This window comes from Penicillium antarcticum (assembly GCF_028974205.1).
Source record: "Penicillium antarcticum strain IBT 31339 chromosome Unknown utg000009l_segment0_segment0, whole genome shotgun sequence".
NCBI classification, from domain to species: domain Eukaryota; kingdom Fungi; phylum Ascomycota; class Eurotiomycetes; order Eurotiales; family Aspergillaceae; genus Penicillium; species Penicillium antarcticum.
The window spans coordinates 4976415-4993222 of record NW_026695307.1 but is presented as its reverse complement, the minus strand read 5'-3'; the positions used below and the strand labels follow the sequence as shown (position 1 = coordinate 4993222).

Below are 16808 nucleotides of genomic sequence, written 5' to 3'. Positions count from 1 at the left end.
TCTCAGCGTGCAACAGGAAGGCTACGCCGATGACTTCTAAATGCTACTGGGGTGTTCGGAACGATGTCCAATGTTCTTCCAGTTCCCCTCGCACACAAGTCCCCGCGAACTCAGGTCTATAAAGATCCACGCAAGATTGGAAGAACACTCCAGCAAGAACAGGACATAGCATTCACTCTATATACCATTCAATCCACAATGGAACCCTCCAAAACTAAAGAGGACCAGTACGACATCCTCATCATCGGTGCTGGCCTCTCCGGCATCTGTGCACTGCACAATCTTCGAGAACGCTTCCCGTCTTGGCGAGTGGGAGTCATTGAAGCATCTGATAATGTTGGAGGCACGTGGTACTGCAACCGCTACCCTGGCGCACGCGTTGATTCCGAGTCGCTCTCCTACGCCTACTCGTGGGATAAGGAGGTGTTGAACGAGTGGCATTGGAAAGAATCCTTCGCTCCTCAATCAGAGATCCATCGTTATATTGAGTACGTCTGTGACAAACACGACCTGCGCAAAGATATTCAGTTCAACACTCGAATCAAGACTGCCCAATGGCAAGATAAAAGCAACACCTGGCTATTTTGCGATGAAGCCGGCAACCTTTATCGCGCCCGCTTCTTCATCAGCTGCATGGGATTCCTGTCTACCCCGACACTTCCAGCTATCCCCGACATCGAGAAATTCAAAGGCGAGGCCTTCCACACTTCCCGCTGGCCACAAGACTTCGACCTGAAGCGCGACCTGGCCAACAAGCGGATCGGCGTGATCGGTACTGGTGCTACTGGAATCCAGACCATCACTGCAGTATCGAAAGAGCCTAGTATCAAATCCTTGAGCGTTTTCCAGCGGACCGCCAACTGGTCAGCACCCCTTCGCAATGAGTCCATCAGTATCGAGCAGATGGAACAACACCGCAAGGACTACGACGCCCTTTTCCAACTATGCGCTGAGACTCCGGGCTGCTTCATGCACCAAGCCGACCCCCGCAAGTCCCTAGAAGTGTCTGAGGCAGAGCGCGTCAAGCTCTGGGAAGAGATATACGCAAAGCCCGGCTTCGCCAAATGGCTCGGCACATTCAGCGACACATACACCAATCGCGAGGCGAATAGGCTCTACTCTGACTTCATGGCAAGCAAGATTCGAGCCAGAGTTCGCGATCCGAAGGTGGCGGACAGTTTGATTCCGAAGAACCACGGCTTCGGCACACGGCGTGTCCCTCTCGAGAGTGGATACTTTGAAGTTTATAACCAGCCTAACGTCAACCTTGTCGATCTACAGAAAACTCCTATTGAGAGAGTAACAGAGAAAGGCATTATCACATCCGATGGTAAGCACCATGACCTGGATGTCTTGATCTATGCCACTGGTTTTGATGCCATCACTGGTGCATTTAGCTCGATTGACTGGGCGGGCAAAGATGGCCGACCCCTCCTCGGCTCTAGCGACACCAAGGAAGGCCAACAAGCAATTTGGGTTGACCATCGCCCACGCACATACCTGGGTATGACAGCCAACTCCATGCCTAATATGTTTATGGTTCTTGGTCCTCATCAGCCATTCGGCAATGCCCCTCGGACCATTGAGCATGCTGTTGATGTTATCTCCGACTTGCTCCAGTATTGCAAGGATAACAACTACTCCTATGTGGAGCCTGCGCCAGAAGCAGTTGATGCTTGGACTGAGCATGTTGTGGAGTGCAGCAAGGGTGCTTTGTCGAATGAAGTTGATAGTTGGATGACTGGTGTTAACAAAAATGTGAAGGGCAAGACTGTTCGCAGTGTCGCTCGGTACTCTGGTAGCGCTGTCGAGTATCGTCGGAGATGCGCTCAGTCTAAGGCGGAAGGGTGGAAGGGGTTGGTCTTTGACACTCTTCCCAGTGCTACGGTTTCGAATGCTCAGCTTGCCACAGCCAGGCTTTGAACTCTGGTTCGTGCATATCTATGATTTTAATTACATGAATTTTACCATGATTTTGACTTTGGCCTCTTGTTTCTTATCCATCAACTACGAGCATCCAGTATATGACATTTGAGAATGACTGTATCTGACCAAATGAATCCCTGGAAAGCACTTCTAATACACGATGGAAAAAAACTACGACCTTGACACACTTTGCACATCTCTCAATCTGACCCAAGCCCAGCCAACAAACTCGCCGGAGGTGCAAAGAAAGTCGTACCAGTAAGCGGCTTGGAAAAGTCAAGGATGCGATCATGCAGACCAGGCGGATCCCCAACAAACATCTTCTCCAACATCTTCTCGATAACCCACAGACGACGCGTATATCCAATGAAGTAAGTTCCAAACTCCTTCGAGCCTGGCGATCCAAACGGCATATTGTCACGAAGGATATCATGCTCATTCCCGTTCTCATCCTCAATCGTATTAAGCGTCTTATGCGAGCGCTGTCCAGACTCCGCATCATCAAGCTCAACATTATCAATCTTCGTGCGACCAATGATCTTCTCCTGCTGCTCCGTCGAAAGATCTTTCCATCCGGGTAGATCGTGTGTGTATTTCTGCACCACAATGTAACTGCCACCTGAAGCAGGGCCATCTTCCTCCGCCACAAGAACCGAAGACGGAACAGCCGGTCCGACGGGGTTGGCCGTCCCATCCACGAAACCAAGCAAGTCGCGCACATCGAAGTAGCGGAAGCCCACTGTTTCGTCGATTACAGTAACCGCATTACCGAGTCTATCCATCAACTGGCGCTCAAACTCAAAGCATATATCACGGCGCTCCGAGCGGATATGGAAGAGCAAATCACCAGGTGTGGAGATTGCTGTGTGCTTTGCGCCTTGGATCTCACGGAATGGATGTAGCTCAGCGGGTCGGGGGAGACCAGTGAGGTTATCCCAGATTTCACTTCCGATGCCGACAGTGCAGGCGAATTGGGCATTGAGATCTCGGATAGAAACATTCTTTGCTAGGCTGTCAAGGCCTGATAGCGTCGATTGCACTGTTTCCATTGCGTCAGGGTTGGTGGTGACGGATACCACCAGGAATGTGGCGCATTGTGTGAGCGGGGCGTCTACGCGCTGCGGCTCTATTGGGACGCGCTGGCTGCTCATTTTCGCTTGTGAGGATTTGAAGTGCGTGGACAGTGTTGAGATTCGTTGTCGTGGTAAATAGCTAATTTTCTTTGATTGGGTCGGAAGAAGTTGGAGCTCTATGTTGTTTGAGACTTTTGAAACCGATCGGAGGGCGCCTGGAGCTCCCAATTTCGGAATTAAGCTCAGGTTCAAGCTATTGGATAGGAACGAGAAGAGAGGCCTTCCAGCGGTGTTCATAACTCTTGCTAGGAGTGTCGAGTAATGGGGATCGGAGTCTTGTCCCTATGTCAAGAGCTCTGCTGTCGTGAGAGCATCAAGTGCTTATTTCAAGCAGTCAATGATTGGCTGACTTGGCTTTCTAGACTCATGAAATAGTAGAATGATCTCAATTTAAAGACAAACGGTTGAGCCGGATGCATAGAGGTGGTGAGGTCACAACCCGACGGAACCGTCCTATGAAAGTGAACTACTGTAACCAAAGTTATGTCCCAAATGGTCTTCTACAATTCATGCGAGGTGAATAATATTTCAATCTCGAAGACAGTAGACCAGTTTATCGCTGTGTGTATCCACCATCCACAAACAACGCAGTCCCGGTAACAAACGAACTTCTCCCACCAGCCAAGTAAATAACTCCATCGGCAATCTCCTCCGGCTGACCCATACGTTCCATCGGCACAGCATTAGCAACCTTCTCCTTCATGGCCGCCAAAATCTGAGGCGACTTGGTCGTGAGCGGAGTCTCAGTGTATCCCGGACAGATAGCATTAATGCGCAATCCATCCTTAGCATAATCCTCGGAGGCCGTCCTCGTCAATCCGATAATGGCATGCTTGCTCGCAGTGTATGCAGTGGACAGAGCAATGCCAGCGATACCCTGAATGGACGAGAAATTAACAATGGAACCACGCTGCAATGGCCGTCCATCGATAGAAGACCGGATTGGCTCCTGCTTCAGCATGATCTTGGCAGCAGCGCGCAGCACGAAGAATGTTCCTGTCAGGTTGATGTTGAGGATGCGTTCCCAGTCTGATGTTTCACAAAATGCGGCGCCGCCTGCATGCTTCATGGCGATTCCGGCGGCGTTGACAACATAGTCCAGTCGGCCGAAGGTTGTCGCGACTTCTTGTACGACTTCATTCACGCGGTTCTCGTCCGTGATGTTTGTGGGGTATGTCTCGACTCGGCAGGGTTTTGAGCTTGGTTGTCGTTTGAGGAGCTCTTCGATCTCGGCTTTGACGGCGGCCAGGGCTTCGGCGTTCATGTCCAGCAGGGCAATTCCCGAGGCGCCATCTCTGGCGAATGCCTTTGCGCATGCTCGGCCGATGCCTGAAGCTCCGCCGGTGACAAGTGCAATTCCGGGTACGTCCATTTTGAATGTGGTTCGGTGGTGTTTTATAGTGTTTTTATACACAGCGGCCAGGGCGTTTTCGGAAAGAAAGGATCTTGAACAGATAGATTGACATATTGACGGTGAATGTTCTGAATAAATAGTAGCAGCTTGGAGTTACTCCTCATTGCAAGTTTACTTACAAGTGGCATGTGGGGTTGTCGCGGATACTTGCCTAACTCAATGTCTGCTATCTACTCGTACTTCCACCGCGTTTACTTTCCTATTCTACATCCTGTAAAGTTCCGTGCGTAACGCATATGAGGGGTATTGCCACCGTTGAGATTGTTGGTACAATCATCGAAATCGGGAGGTGATTGACGAACGTGAGGGAAACTGACTATCGATGTGATCAACTTATATTGGGTAGTGCGCATCTACAATTCCTTGTTAGGATGTTTGGAGCAATGATGTAGATTTTGTAGGAGATTTTTCACAGTTAGTATGAAAGAAGTTCATCTGAGTCCCCCGATGCTTCATCCATCTTTGTGCCATCCCTACACATCTTCAACTGCCGACAGAGCTACACCTTCGTGTTCGCACATGATCAATACGCATTCCGTCGCCTTGCCGCGTGCTTAGCTCAATCTGAAAATCTCATGCCTCTCACGAATATCGGGAGGTGTCCGGCTTAGTTGGGTCCTCCAGGGCCACTTCCACCACTGCCTCCATTTCCACCAGCACCAGAGCTGCTGGAGCTCGAAACACCTCCATCGGCAGTGAGGAGGGCTGCGTAGCTTGCACTATAGCTGGCAGAGGTGTCGATACCGACAGTGACCCAAGAGAACAACCCATCGTCAACAGTATCACCAAGGAGAACATAATTGAAGATGGGATCCGAGTCGCTGTTCGTAGTCTCATCAGACAAAACGCGATCATTGGCATTGAGAGTGATTGAAACAGTGTTTTCGCTATAAGGAGACAGCGCTTCAACCTGAGTAATGAGATCCTGATCATAGAACATCTGGCCTGTATGGGCAATATTGCCACCAGTCAAGGTGCCATTAGAAAGAACGGTTGCGCCAACATGAGCAATGACATGAACATGAGTGGCGCGACCACTGTAGTGACCAGGGAAGATCGTCTGGAACTGAGCCACGCCATCAGAGTCTGTAGGCTGAAGACCTCGCAGAGCAGTGTTGTCGAGGTTAGTCGCGTCGTTGCCGTTGCCATTGCTGCTGTCTTGGACTCCGGAGTAGACACCAGTCGAGTTACAGTTCCACACATCCCAGTACAGATCAACAATTGGCTCGCAGGTGTTGACATCGATGAATTGGGCATCCATCACCACAGGAACACCGGGTTCAGCATCGACCAGGTCGGACCGAATCAGCTCTCCCTTGACCCAAAAGGGACCAACTTCACCCTCCGGGGAGAGGATGCAAGTCACATCATCGGAGAAGAACACATCGGGTGAAGAGGCCGCCGTGACCCCAGTTACGTTCGACAGATGAGAGGTTGCCAGGACGGTCGAGAGATCTCTAACCTTCAAAAGCCCTGCTAACTGTTAGGACGTGTGTCGTGAATAGACAAGCGCTTCTTCAAGACTTACCAGAATCAACACTTCTCTTTGCATGCTTCTTCGCAATTTCCCTGCGTCGAGAAGCTGCGCGAGCTTGAAGTTCACGATACTCGAGCTTGTCAGCACACGCTGCCAAGCTACGTCGGGAATGATGGAGGAAGCTTCGCTTCAGAGCTGAGCTTGAGTGCTCCTCATGGCCTGGATGAGCTACTGCAATAGTAGCCAGTCCAAGCAAAACGACTTTGGAGAAGAAAACCATAGCTGATCAAGTGATGAGGTTGTCAATTGATTTTTGTTGCTGCTGATGGAGAAATACTTCTGTTCTTGCGGGATGATCCTCCAGCTTATATACGTTTTCCTCGCCCTTCAACTTCTCTTTTGGGACTGCGGAATCTCTGATACATCAATTCATCCTTGGGCACAAACAAGCTATCCTCCTCTCGACCAGATCCTTGAAGCAAAGTTGAATTACTTTGGCTCGCCTCTGGTTGGTGGGATACACCATGCCGCCCATACCCCAGTCATTGTCCGGAGCTTGTAGACGGGATGTTCAGAGATATGCATTAGCGTGCGAAGAAACGTATTTCGTCAGGGGCAAACCCCGAAAATACTGTTCTCGGCTGATCAAGACAAAGGAAGAGTGCCAGTCATAGGTGCATTTTCTCCTAGCTGCGACAGGGCCATCCAAGCTCCGTACTCGTATGTCTAATTCGCCGATACTCAATCACCGAACTGCAGGCTCTTCATGCAAAGAGGCCAGGGTATTGAACCAATGAAGAAGAAGGTAATAGTAAGTGACGCGGCCCCCACAAAAAGCGAGCTTGAGAGCTGTCAGTGCAGCTCTCTCCGTTACCCTTTAAGGAACGGATTCGGGCCGCGTGGAGATTTGAAAGGCGAGGCGAGGCTGGTCGATCGACCTTGCCAAGGATATTCTGCATGTTTTCATATAGAAATGAAATATAGTTGATTGTATGCTAGCGCGCATCTTACGCGGCCTATGCAAGTTGGGTACGGTACACTAGATTCAATTTCTTGGCTCTCAAAGCCACAATTCTTGATGAGGCCCGGTGCCAAGTCTTATACCTTGGTATCTGGGGCTTTAGTCTGTTTGGCTGGTAAGAATTTTACCGGCTTGGCATGGTTGGGATCATGCGGAAATTGCGAGTGGGTAAGGAACACGGGATGTGTTGAATAAATTTGCTTCGATGAGATAAATGCAAGCTGGTAGACGACGCATAGGATTCAAGAAGACTGTCGCACAATGCTCTGTTCATTATCGTATTATGAGGTTGGCAAAGATTTACCGGGTGAGGGCCAATCAGGAGACCCGGTCCTCGGTCCAGTTGATATACAAGAAAAGACACTAGCGTAAAACATTGCTTCGTGAATCATAAGTGTGACTGTAAAGGCACAGTATTCTTCATCAGATCCAACCAAGTAACACTCTTCCCATTGGCACACGACTTTTCCTGCCATATCCTCTGGATATTGTCCAACGTATCTGTAAAACAAGAAAGACCACTCCGACATGCCGAGTTCTCAAACCAATTCGAAAATGACACTTGGACAGATGAATCCTCGGCTTCACAGGCTGCAATGAAGGCAGGCCAGATGAACCCCGCTGAGCCATGTACCACTGTAGAATCTGCCTGTTGGCAGCGTAGTAATCTATCCAAAACACCCACGACTTTTGTCTGTAGGATCGACGCGTCCACATCGTGCACTCGGCGGTAGAAGTATATTGCCAAAGCGTTCTGCATTGCTTCCAGCATATTATCGATTATATCTTGGTCGAGCTGGGAGTTGTTGTTATTCTCAAGTGCAGACGTATTGCGACTGGGTAGATGGAGATTGTTGATCGAATCTTCCAGCGTCTTTGCTCGGCCGATGAATTCTTTTAAACTAAGACATTTTCTCGTGCCATCTCCCTCGGCTGTGTCTTTCTCTTTTCCAAGTCGAATCACCTGCGATAAAAGGAATATCCACTGTTCTGGAATACCGAATATCTCGGGATATAGCGTAGAAGACCAAAAGCCCGGGCGTTCAAGATGTAAATCGTTCTCGCCCTCCTCTTGTCCGCGTACTCTCATCATCTCCTGGTTGAGGTTCTTCCAGCCAGTGAGCCGGAAAGACAGACTGTCAAGACTATACATCCCCAGCCCACTGGATTCAATCGCTGTGCGAATATGATGTCGCTGGGTTGAATTTGCACCACAGATGAAGATACTCTCATGTATAATGCGCTCAAACGCATAGCAGTGATGAAGTAAACGGACTTTGCGAGATTTCTTGCGCTTGAGTCCTCTTAACCGAATGAACTTTTCCGCTTCCAGAAAATAGCACTCAGTCTCGCTTCTATTTCCTGAGAAAATAGAGACTTGCACCATAGTAAGTAAGGCCATCAAAATGGACTTGTATTTTGCCACCTTAGGAACATCATAGGCAGTCGTTAACATCATCCGCGCATGCTTTCGAGCTTCTTGTTTATACATCATGGCTTTCTCAAGCCACGTCTGAGACCGGGAGACCCCTCCCAGACTAAATGCACTGATGGACAATGTTCCATAGAAAGCACATAGACAGGCATGACTCATTTCATCATTCAATGCCAGTGCTGCAAGACAGTTCTTGGCATGAGGGATGAAAAGAACATGCCATGGTGTTTTTGAGTGCCTAAGTGGAGTCATCAAGCTTATTACCGCTGAGGCGTAATGCTTGAGAAGGAAGACAGCGTCATGGGGCACGGATATAGTGGTGCTCGCGGAAGACAAGGAGGTTGGTGATGTTGCGTTATTGTAATGAGGATCAGGCATCAAGTCTAGGGGCATGTATTCGTGGGGTTCTGTGTTTCTCTCCAATTGTGAATCCAACATGGCCTCCAAGAATCCTGGAGAAGGTGGGCTGAGAACGTTTCCTGGTTGGTCAAAAATGAGGTGCATCAGGCCTTGGGACCACGGAGAAAGGGGTGGGGGTGTTGATAGTTCATAGTTATTATTCACAGTGCTGATCTCTTGTGGAGAACTAGAATTCGTGTCTTCTGAGTTGTTCACGTTCACGACTGGCTCGCAGGGCACAGGCAAAGACGCAGTACCTCTTCCTTGTGTGATTCTAAATGCGCCAAACGGGCCTCGATGGATGTCAACATCATCTTTTAATGGCGCTTTCTCGCATGTTTCATCGATATGAGACAATATCTTCAGGGTTTGCTTGGGAGGAGCACTCGAAGTAAGCCATTCGCTCATCCGCTCGCGGTCCTCAAGCGAGAGCAACGGTCGGCGAAAGCGCGCCCCATTATTGCCTGATGAGCTCTCAAAGTCGAAGAAAATGTCTTTCTTGTATCCCTCACAGGCGATGCCAAAATGTTCACACATTGAGCATGTTGGGCGTCTTTCGTCGCACTTGACATGCCGACTTCGACACTGTCCTGGTCAGAGAATAGACATGACTGGGTACCATCAGACTTACTGTGCTGCATCCTGTGAATGATCTCGTATGAGCGCTGTCGTGTACACTTGCTCGAACAGAATCCATTTGGGGAGATGAACGAGGAAAGCTGAGCCCTACTCGATATATTGCGGGGAATAGCTGGGCCGATCTGTGGAGCTCCGATAGCGGAAACCTTCCTGTTTGGTGCGCGAACACCTGCCTCTCTTTTACATCGACTTGGGCATTGTAGTCAACAGTTGAGTCAAGAGTTCAATGATGAGTTGAAATAGCATCAGTACGATGGATTATATGGATTATATGAATTTTATAAGTATCACAATTCCGCCATGGTTTTGGTCACTATCAGTCTCACAATACTGCATAACACCAAACGATGGCACCTTTTGAAGGGAAAGTCGTAAGTTGAACTTTTATCCAAGTTGAAGGGACATGATCAGATTACAATTACCGGCGCAGCCTCCGGTATGGGACTCGCAACAGCGAAGCTCCTCGCGTCTCGTGGCGCACTCATCTCGCTCGCCGATATCAATGAGAAAGCACTACGAGAAGCGATTCAATCCTTGACCAACCCCGAGAAGCACATAATCACTGCTATAGATGTGCGCAACGGTCAATCAGTTGAGACATGGATCAAGTCCACAGTCGAAAAATTGGGCAAGTTAGATGGCGCCGTGAACATGGCTGGAGTGATCACCCCAGCTGCACCAATTACAGAGGAAACTGAAACCAATTGGGACTTTACATTTGCTGTGAATACCAAGGGCATTTTCCTCTGCCTGAAGGAACAGCTAAAAGCAATGAAAGCCGATGGTAGCATTGTACGGTCTTGACAATTTTTGAGCCCAAACATCTCCATGCTGACTATTTCTACACAGGTCTCCGCTGCCAGTGTCTTTGGCCAAATGGGAGCTCCAGGTGTCTCGGCATACTGTGCCAGCAAAGCGGCGGGTATTGGGTTGACGCAAACTGCTGCACAGAAGAACCAGCACATTCGCGTAAACTGTGTTTCCCCCGGTAAGCATCTTGAGTAACAGGGACTACTAGGCTCGTTGACTGACTATCTCAGGCTCTGTCAACACCCCACTCTCTGCTAGTGAAGATCCCGAGGATGTGAAGCGTGGTTTGCAAAAGACTGCGCAGAAGCGCCAGGCTGAGCCAATCGAAATTGCAAATGTCATCGCTTTCCTACTTAGTTCGGAGGCCTCTTTTGTTACTGGAGCTGTATATAATGTTGATGGAGGGTGGATGTGCTGATCTTTCAGACAGAGGGGTTTCTCACAATACTGATACAATGTTATCTGGGCATCTAGTCTGATTATAATAAGTAGATAAACAAACTTATTAAATACTAAGGAATCGGACACAAAGTTACGATTAACTCAACGACTCATAGGAGATGTATGGCTTCTATTTTGACGATTCTCTGTCAATGTCGGTCTAATACCCCACAGGCGGCAAGCAACTCGTATATAGCGAGGGGGGTAGCCAACTGCTCCTTTTAAAGGTCTGAATATACTACCCTTCCCTTCTTTCAGCTCTTATTCTGTTTTCATAGACACACACTAGACCTTACGTTGAATTGCCCCGCCTGGAAGCGCGCTAAGCGGGCTGACAGCATCAGCACAACCCCTGTTCACAAGCCTAACACGCCACGTTCTCTTTGAAATCTATTCAAATCCTGACTTTCTCCTATATCGGTCGGACATGTCAAGGGGGAGATGTCAAAATCGGTGGTCATTGTATCTCACTTGAAACCTGAGGCCCGTCTCGCCCAGGCTGTTTCGCAATTTGAAGCCGAGCTTTCCGATGAACACAAAGCAAGCTTTCGTGTATCGAGATCAAAAGCCATTGGATCTCCTCCTGGTATCCAAGATGTCATGCAACTTACAGCGGAGATCGATCACGCCGCCGAAAAGAGACGGCGTTGTTTAGGACCGCGGCTTACCAACATCCTGCAAGCCACACAGCAATTTGCAGCACTTGGTGATGTTCTAGTCGGTGGATCACAGAATATATTGGTTTGCGGTGTATGGACAACAGTACGATTGTCATTGCAGATTATTGCCGGATTCACCTCTTACCTGGAGAGATTATCAAATGTCTTCATGATCGCCGGCCGTCTCGCTCCACGACATGAAAAGATGGCTCTGTTGTATCCCCGATCAAGCGAACTGCAGACCTCTTTGTGTGAATACTTTATCGTTATTGTACGCTTTTGTCGTGAAATATCTACTTTTGCGCGCAAATCAGCTTTCGGTAAACTGGCTGCTTCACTAAGTGACCCTAATCTCAAATCATACCAGTCAGACTTGGAGTCTTGGGGACAGATGATCAAGGATGAAGTGACATACCTGATGGCAAAGAGACTCGAAGATGAAGGCGACCTCAATTCACGATTCAGAATAATGTCGACCAAACTTCATAAGTCAAGTGCCTACCAGCAATTAGTCCAAATAAAGCAGCGAGTGCTTGATTTCTGTTCTCAGTACTACCATACTGTCGCTTGGAAGCAAATTCGAAAAACAGGAAACACGAGTCTGTTTCGTGAGAGTCATGTGTACCGAAACTGGAAGGCTTCACTGCTTGCTTCCACTGTGTACTGGCAAGCTAGGCTCTGGGAAGTCCGTTCTGATGGCGAACATAGTAGATGATCTCTACATCGAAACTGGAAATGCCCGTGTTGCATATTTTTTCTGCAGGCATGATGTTTCTGAAAGTCTCGAAGCTCGGACAGTGATTGGCTCTTTGGCTCGGCAACTGCTTCAGTCAATGACAGACTTCACTGCTGCTACAGAATTTCTCAACCAGAATATGACAGACCCCATTCCGGAGCGGCTGATCAAGCTGTTGTGCGGGTCTGTCGATTTTCATAAGACCGATTGCTATCTGGTTGTGGATGGACTAGATGAACTTGACGATGATCAGAGGCACGTAGTCATGAATTTCTTGCAGCAACTTCAAAGTGGGAAAGTTACATTCCTGCTCTGTCTCTCCCTCCGTGAATATCCGAAAAAGGCTATTGTACGAAGCGGACTTTCTCAGTTCACTGGATTGGTTGTTGAACCAATGCCCAGCAATGCAGCAGAAATTGAACTTCATTCAGTCGGATTTGGAAAACCGAATTGAATCCGGAAAGCTCACAATCGGGAACCCTACCTTGATTTTGGAAATTCAAGATGCTCTATTGAAGGGATCTGAAGGAATGTTTTTGTGGGTAGCCCTCCAAATAGAGTCAATATGCTCTATGGAGAGTGATGAGGAGATTCGCCATGCTCTTACCGACCTGCCAAAAGATCTTTCGCAGACTTTCGCTCGCGCTTTCAAGTCAAAGTCTGAGAGCACACATCAAAGGGATATTTTCGCCATGCTGGTCGTGGCTAAAAGACCATTGGTCGTACAGGAATTGCGGGAAGCCTTGTCTGTTGTTCCAGGTGATCTGGACTGGAAGCCAGACAGGCTTCTCAACAACATCTGGAGTACATTAATTTCATGTGGGAGTCTAATAATGGTTGACGAGGAGCAACTGACGGTGCATCTCGTTCACTCTAGCGTTAGGCGATTTCTTCTCGAAGAGTTTGAAGAGTTCAAAGAGCCAATCAAACCCCTAGTCAACCTCGATAATGCTCATCGCATGGTGACAGAAATCATCATTACCTATCTCAACTACAGCGTTTTCGAAAGGCAGGTATCAAAACAGGTCAATCCTCATATTCGAACTGGATCCTTGCCATCTGAGGTCATTCGCTCGACTATGAATTCATCAGCTTGCGTTCAAACGCTGGCAATCAGGCTTCTGAGGGTCTCGCAAAAACTCCAATTTTGACATTGGAAAGGTTGTGGCAGAGACGGCTCATCAAGGTCATGACCACGACCAAATTTTCTACTTCTACGATTACGCAACATCATACTTGCCAGCCCATGTCGTCAAAGCTCAGGATCTTGGAGAGGAAATGCAATCTCTATTTGCTCGATTGCTAGGACCAGGGTCAGCCTTAAAACGTGAGATGACCAATGAAGATAATGACATTCTTTTGGATTGGGCTGCAATGAAAGGATATTTGCCCTTGGTCGCAGCGCTGAGTCGTCCTGGGCAGGATAATTCAGCCGTCGGGATGAAGGCATTGAGACAGGCAATAGAAGTCGGAGAAAGTTCCATGGTGCAATGGCTTCTCGATTCAAAAGACGGGTTCATTCCATCATCGTTGCCGAGCATGCCTCATTTTTGGAAGCCAATACATCTCGCTGTGCGCTGTGGTAGCCTTTCCACGATTCAAAGTCTACTCGCATCAGGCAAATTCAATGTGAACGAAAGAGACTCCTCCACTGGCGGACGAACCCCTTTACATGAAGCCGCCGTCAAGGGACTGAATGAAACCGCTGCTCTACTTCGTCACAGTGCTGCTGAACACCTGCGAGATGACGCGGGGCATACGGCTCTTCATCTTGCGGCCATGCATGGACATCAGGACATTGTCAAGTACATGATCACCTATCAGTCTTCCGATCCTAACAAGACGGATAAACAGGGGTTAACTTCTTTGCATTTGGCTGCCGTCCACGGCAATACTGAGGTTGTGAGAGTTCTCTTAGATCACCCGTCAACCGATGCTTCTATACTGGATCACAGAGGTCGCTCTGCTGGTGATTTGGCTTTGGAGAATACCAGCCTAAGCTTTGTCGCTCAACTAGATTCCCGCCTGGTTGCAACGGTGAACGCAGCTGTCCGGTTTCGACGTTGAATTTGATGGGCTTGAAACGTAGAGCAATATCGAGAATCCAATTCATCAGCACTTTCAGGCTTCTCGTCTAAAGTACAAATAAATGACTTCAGGAAGCATTTACTGTATATCAACTTTTCGGGTTAATCAAAGCGAACACGGGGACGGACCAGCCCTACAGTGGCGATACCCATCCGAGGTCGGGAATCGACTACGATTGCTTACGTAGTATATGACTATAGTGGCTTTAATACGAGTACAGGTACGAGCTAAAAGTCAAATGACAGCTGAAACATTTGTATAAGAGCACTCTGCTTCCGAGCAGATCCATAATGCCGTAAGTCCCAATCCCCAACGCCAACATGCCTACCGGATCCTGCCTTTGCCAAAACCTGAAATATGAGATTACCGAAGTGCCAGAGGGAATGGTAAGGCAATGCAAAATTTGTAAAAGAATTCAGTTTTAAGCTTGGAATACAGGCGACCTGCCACTGCCTCTCATGCCGCAAAATCAGCGGCGGCACGAATACGGTTAACTTCATGATGCCAGAGAAGGATTTCAAAATCACCGCCGGTGCACCTAAGCGCTTCACTCATGCCCATGAGAATGGCATGAACATCACTGTTCATTTCTGTGACAACTGTGGTGGTACTATCTACAAGACGGGCGATCGTGAGGGTTTTAGGGGAACTGCTGTTGTTCAAGTTGGGACTTTGGACGACCCCAATGCATTCGCCCTGGCCAAGCCGACAATGGAGATGTGGACAAAGTATCGTGTGCCATGGCTTTCGCATATCGAAGGGACTGCTCAGATGATGGAGTTCTGATGTTGTTGACAGCTGACTTTTTCTGGTGTTTCATTGCATTGAGAACAGCTTCCATTTGCTTGATAATGAGAATGAACTACTCTCAATAATGAAATTCTTGAAAAAAAAAAAAAAAATCAAAGCGTACTGCAATATAGCCATGGGACATCAAGTCCTTCGGCATTCCCACTTGTATTCTCGAGGCATCCAAAAATAAGTGGAAAAGAGGTGACAAAGAGATGCCAAATGAGGGCAAGAACAACGTACGTGTGAAACGGTATACTCTCCCCGTGGCTAAGTTCCTTATAGAGACGTCAGCCCGGGGAATCCTGGTCAAAAAATAGACGTCAGGGTAAAAAGAATTCGAGGCTATTGCTTTTGCTCATTGCACTCATTAAACTCAGGACATGGGATCATGAACTATGCAGATCCTCGGCACAGTATTGTCGATATCATAGGACAATAAACAATCATGCAACCAAGGTAATTTTGTAAAATGCAAATAAAATCAACAGAAACAGGTCTATGTCTTCAGATCCCAGGACAAAAAAACCAAGTTGAGCAAGGAAAAAAAAGGTAGAATAAAGTAGAATAGCCATATGACGCCAGAACCAGCCAGGAAGAAAAAACGGATGGGTAAAACAACAGATCAAGCAATGCTTCAACAGGGCCAAAAACACATCACATGAAAGCCCCAACCGTAGAACGCAAGACAAATATTCGTGTCCCCATTTACATCTGGCGCAGACCCTCTGCAAGGCGGCGCTTACCGAACTCCCAGGCGTTCATGAGACCTTGTTCGGTGAGGTCGATGTTCTTCATGTTAGGCGCATCCGCAGCAGGGGCACGGCTGACCCGCGAGGCGATCATGACGGGGTCTGTCTCGAGGATAATTCCATCGTCGATGATTTCGTCAATGGTCAGGGAGACCAAGTCGTAGTTCTCGACGATAGTGCGCTTGTCGGTTGCGCCCCTGGTTGAAACGAATATGTTAGAAGCTGTTGACAAAACCACCACCAGATATTACAGTAGCATACTTGAATAGAATTCCCAGAGCGTCCCGTAGTGAGAGGACAACATTGTATAGCAGGACCTCGTTCTCGTCGGCGCTGCCAACAACGTAGAGCATGACGTCGCTCTCCATTTTGAAGACGACAATACGGTTGTCGTACAGGATCACATCGCTTGAGGACTTGTTGGTCTTTTCGAGGAGGCCCTTCTCGAAAGCGCGCTGCTCCTTAACGGTAGGGTATGGGTTGGCGCCGGGGTAATCCGTCGAGTTGGGGGCAGCACCGGCGGGGGGATGGGGGGCAGAGTAGTACTTGGTGAAAATGCGGGAGCCGTCGTCAGCGGACATGACGAGGACCGCATTGACGGAGAATAGGGATAGAGGGCCGGGCATGGTGATTTATTGTTTTGTAGAGCAATTGGTGAACTTCCACGATTGTTGATGCTCTCGACCGCCAATCTGGCCGGAGGCGGAGACGCACTAATGTTATTCCGTGTTCTATAAGAGCTTCGACCATGTGAGCGAGATAAGTTGCTTAACATTGCTCATCACTTTCTGGCTTTGAGTTAAGAGAAGACCTCGATCTAAGATGCTTCTTATTTTGTTAATCATCATATTGATTTCACAAAATAGATACATGACCGGCTCTTGTTGGCTGATTGCAACAAGAACATAATAAAGTAAAGCATACATGAGAATGGGGACATGACATAAATTGATCACGAGCATCGTAAATCAGACATGGGGAATAATATGTATCGAAATAAGCCGCGGTGTCCAGACTCCTTACGAAAACCACATTGATAGGGGAGAATTTAGATTGCGTCAAAAGAAACATGAAAACTCAGGGGATACA

At 48.2% G+C, this 16808-nt stretch overlaps 10 protein-coding genes across 10 annotated transcripts; 5 read left to right on the top strand and 5 right to left on the bottom strand.

The window, feature by feature from the left end:
- Nucleotides 1-198: 198 nt before the first annotated feature.
- On the top strand, nt 199-1923 carry N7508_010228 (flavin-containing monooxygenase; the record flags this gene model as incomplete). The annotated part of the gene is made up of 1 exon (XM_058468288.1): nt 199-1923. The coding sequence occupies one exon, from the start codon at nt 199-201 to the stop codon at nt 1921-1923; it is 1725 nt and encodes a 574-aa protein (XP_058316134.1).
- Nucleotides 1924-2126: 203 nt separating this feature from the next.
- Nucleotides 2127-3077, bottom strand: N7508_010227 (Dyp-type peroxidase; the record flags this gene model as incomplete). Its single annotated transcript, XM_058468287.1, has 1 exon — nt 2127-3077. The coding sequence occupies one exon, from the start codon at nt 3075-3077 to the stop codon at nt 2127-2129; it is 951 nt and encodes a 316-aa protein (XP_058316133.1).
- Nucleotides 3078-3612: 535 nt separating this feature from the next.
- On the bottom strand, nt 3613-4431 carry N7508_010226 (SDR family NAD(P)-dependent oxidoreductase; the record flags this gene model as incomplete). Its single annotated transcript, XM_058468286.1, has 1 exon — nt 3613-4431. One exon carries the CDS (start codon nt 4429-4431, stop codon nt 3613-3615), a length of 819 nt encoding a protein of 272 aa, XP_058316132.1.
- Nucleotides 4432-5080: 649 nt separating this feature from the next.
- Nucleotides 5081-6230, bottom strand: N7508_010225 (intradiol ring-cleavage dioxygenase; the record flags this gene model as incomplete). Its single annotated transcript, XM_058468285.1, has 2 exons — nt 5081-5946; nt 6002-6230. 2 exons carry the CDS (start codon nt 6228-6230, stop codon nt 5081-5083), a joined length of 1095 nt encoding a protein of 364 aa, XP_058316131.1.
- Nucleotides 6231-7359: 1129 nt separating this feature from the next.
- Nucleotides 7360-9502, bottom strand: N7508_010224 (Zn(II)2Cys6 transcription factor; the record flags this gene model as incomplete). Its single annotated transcript, XM_058468284.1, has 2 exons — nt 7360-9390; nt 9437-9502. 2 exons carry the CDS (start codon nt 9500-9502, stop codon nt 7360-7362), a joined length of 2097 nt encoding a protein of 698 aa, XP_058316130.1.
- A 242-nt stretch (nt 9503-9744) lies between these two features.
- On the top strand, nt 9745-10672 carry N7508_010223 (SDR family NAD(P)-dependent oxidoreductase; the record flags this gene model as incomplete). Its single annotated transcript, XM_058468283.1, has 4 exons — nt 9745-9763; nt 9821-10236; nt 10294-10432; nt 10485-10672. The coding sequence occupies 4 exons, from the start codon at nt 9745-9747 to the stop codon at nt 10670-10672; spliced, it is 762 nt and encodes a 253-aa protein (XP_058316129.1).
- Nucleotides 10673-11136: 464 nt separating this feature from the next.
- Nucleotides 11137-12069, top strand: N7508_010222 (uncharacterized protein; the record flags this gene model as incomplete). Its single annotated transcript, XM_058468282.1, has 1 exon — nt 11137-12069. The coding sequence occupies one exon, from the start codon at nt 11137-11139 to the stop codon at nt 12067-12069; it is 933 nt and encodes a 310-aa protein (XP_058316128.1).
- A 425-nt stretch (nt 12070-12494) lies between these two features.
- Nucleotides 12495-14157, top strand: N7508_010221 (ankyrin repeat domain-containing protein; the record flags this gene model as incomplete). The annotated part of the gene is made up of 2 exons (XM_058468281.1): nt 12495-13217; nt 13252-14157. 2 exons carry the CDS (start codon nt 12495-12497, stop codon nt 14155-14157), a joined length of 1629 nt encoding a protein of 542 aa, XP_058316127.1.
- A 341-nt stretch (nt 14158-14498) lies between these two features.
- N7508_010220 (GFA family protein) lies at nt 14499-14964 on the top strand (the record flags this gene model as incomplete). The annotated part of the gene is made up of 2 exons (XM_058468280.1): nt 14499-14564; nt 14617-14964. 2 exons carry the CDS (start codon nt 14499-14501, stop codon nt 14962-14964), a joined length of 414 nt encoding a protein of 137 aa, XP_058316126.1.
- Nucleotides 14965-15675: 711 nt separating this feature from the next.
- N7508_010219 (coatomer subunit zeta) lies at nt 15676-16345 on the bottom strand (the record flags this gene model as incomplete). The annotated part of the gene is made up of 2 exons (XM_058468279.1): nt 15676-15916; nt 15981-16345. 2 exons carry the CDS (start codon nt 16343-16345, stop codon nt 15676-15678), a joined length of 606 nt encoding a protein of 201 aa, XP_058316125.1.
- Between the last annotated feature and the right edge of the window lie 463 nt (nt 16346-16808).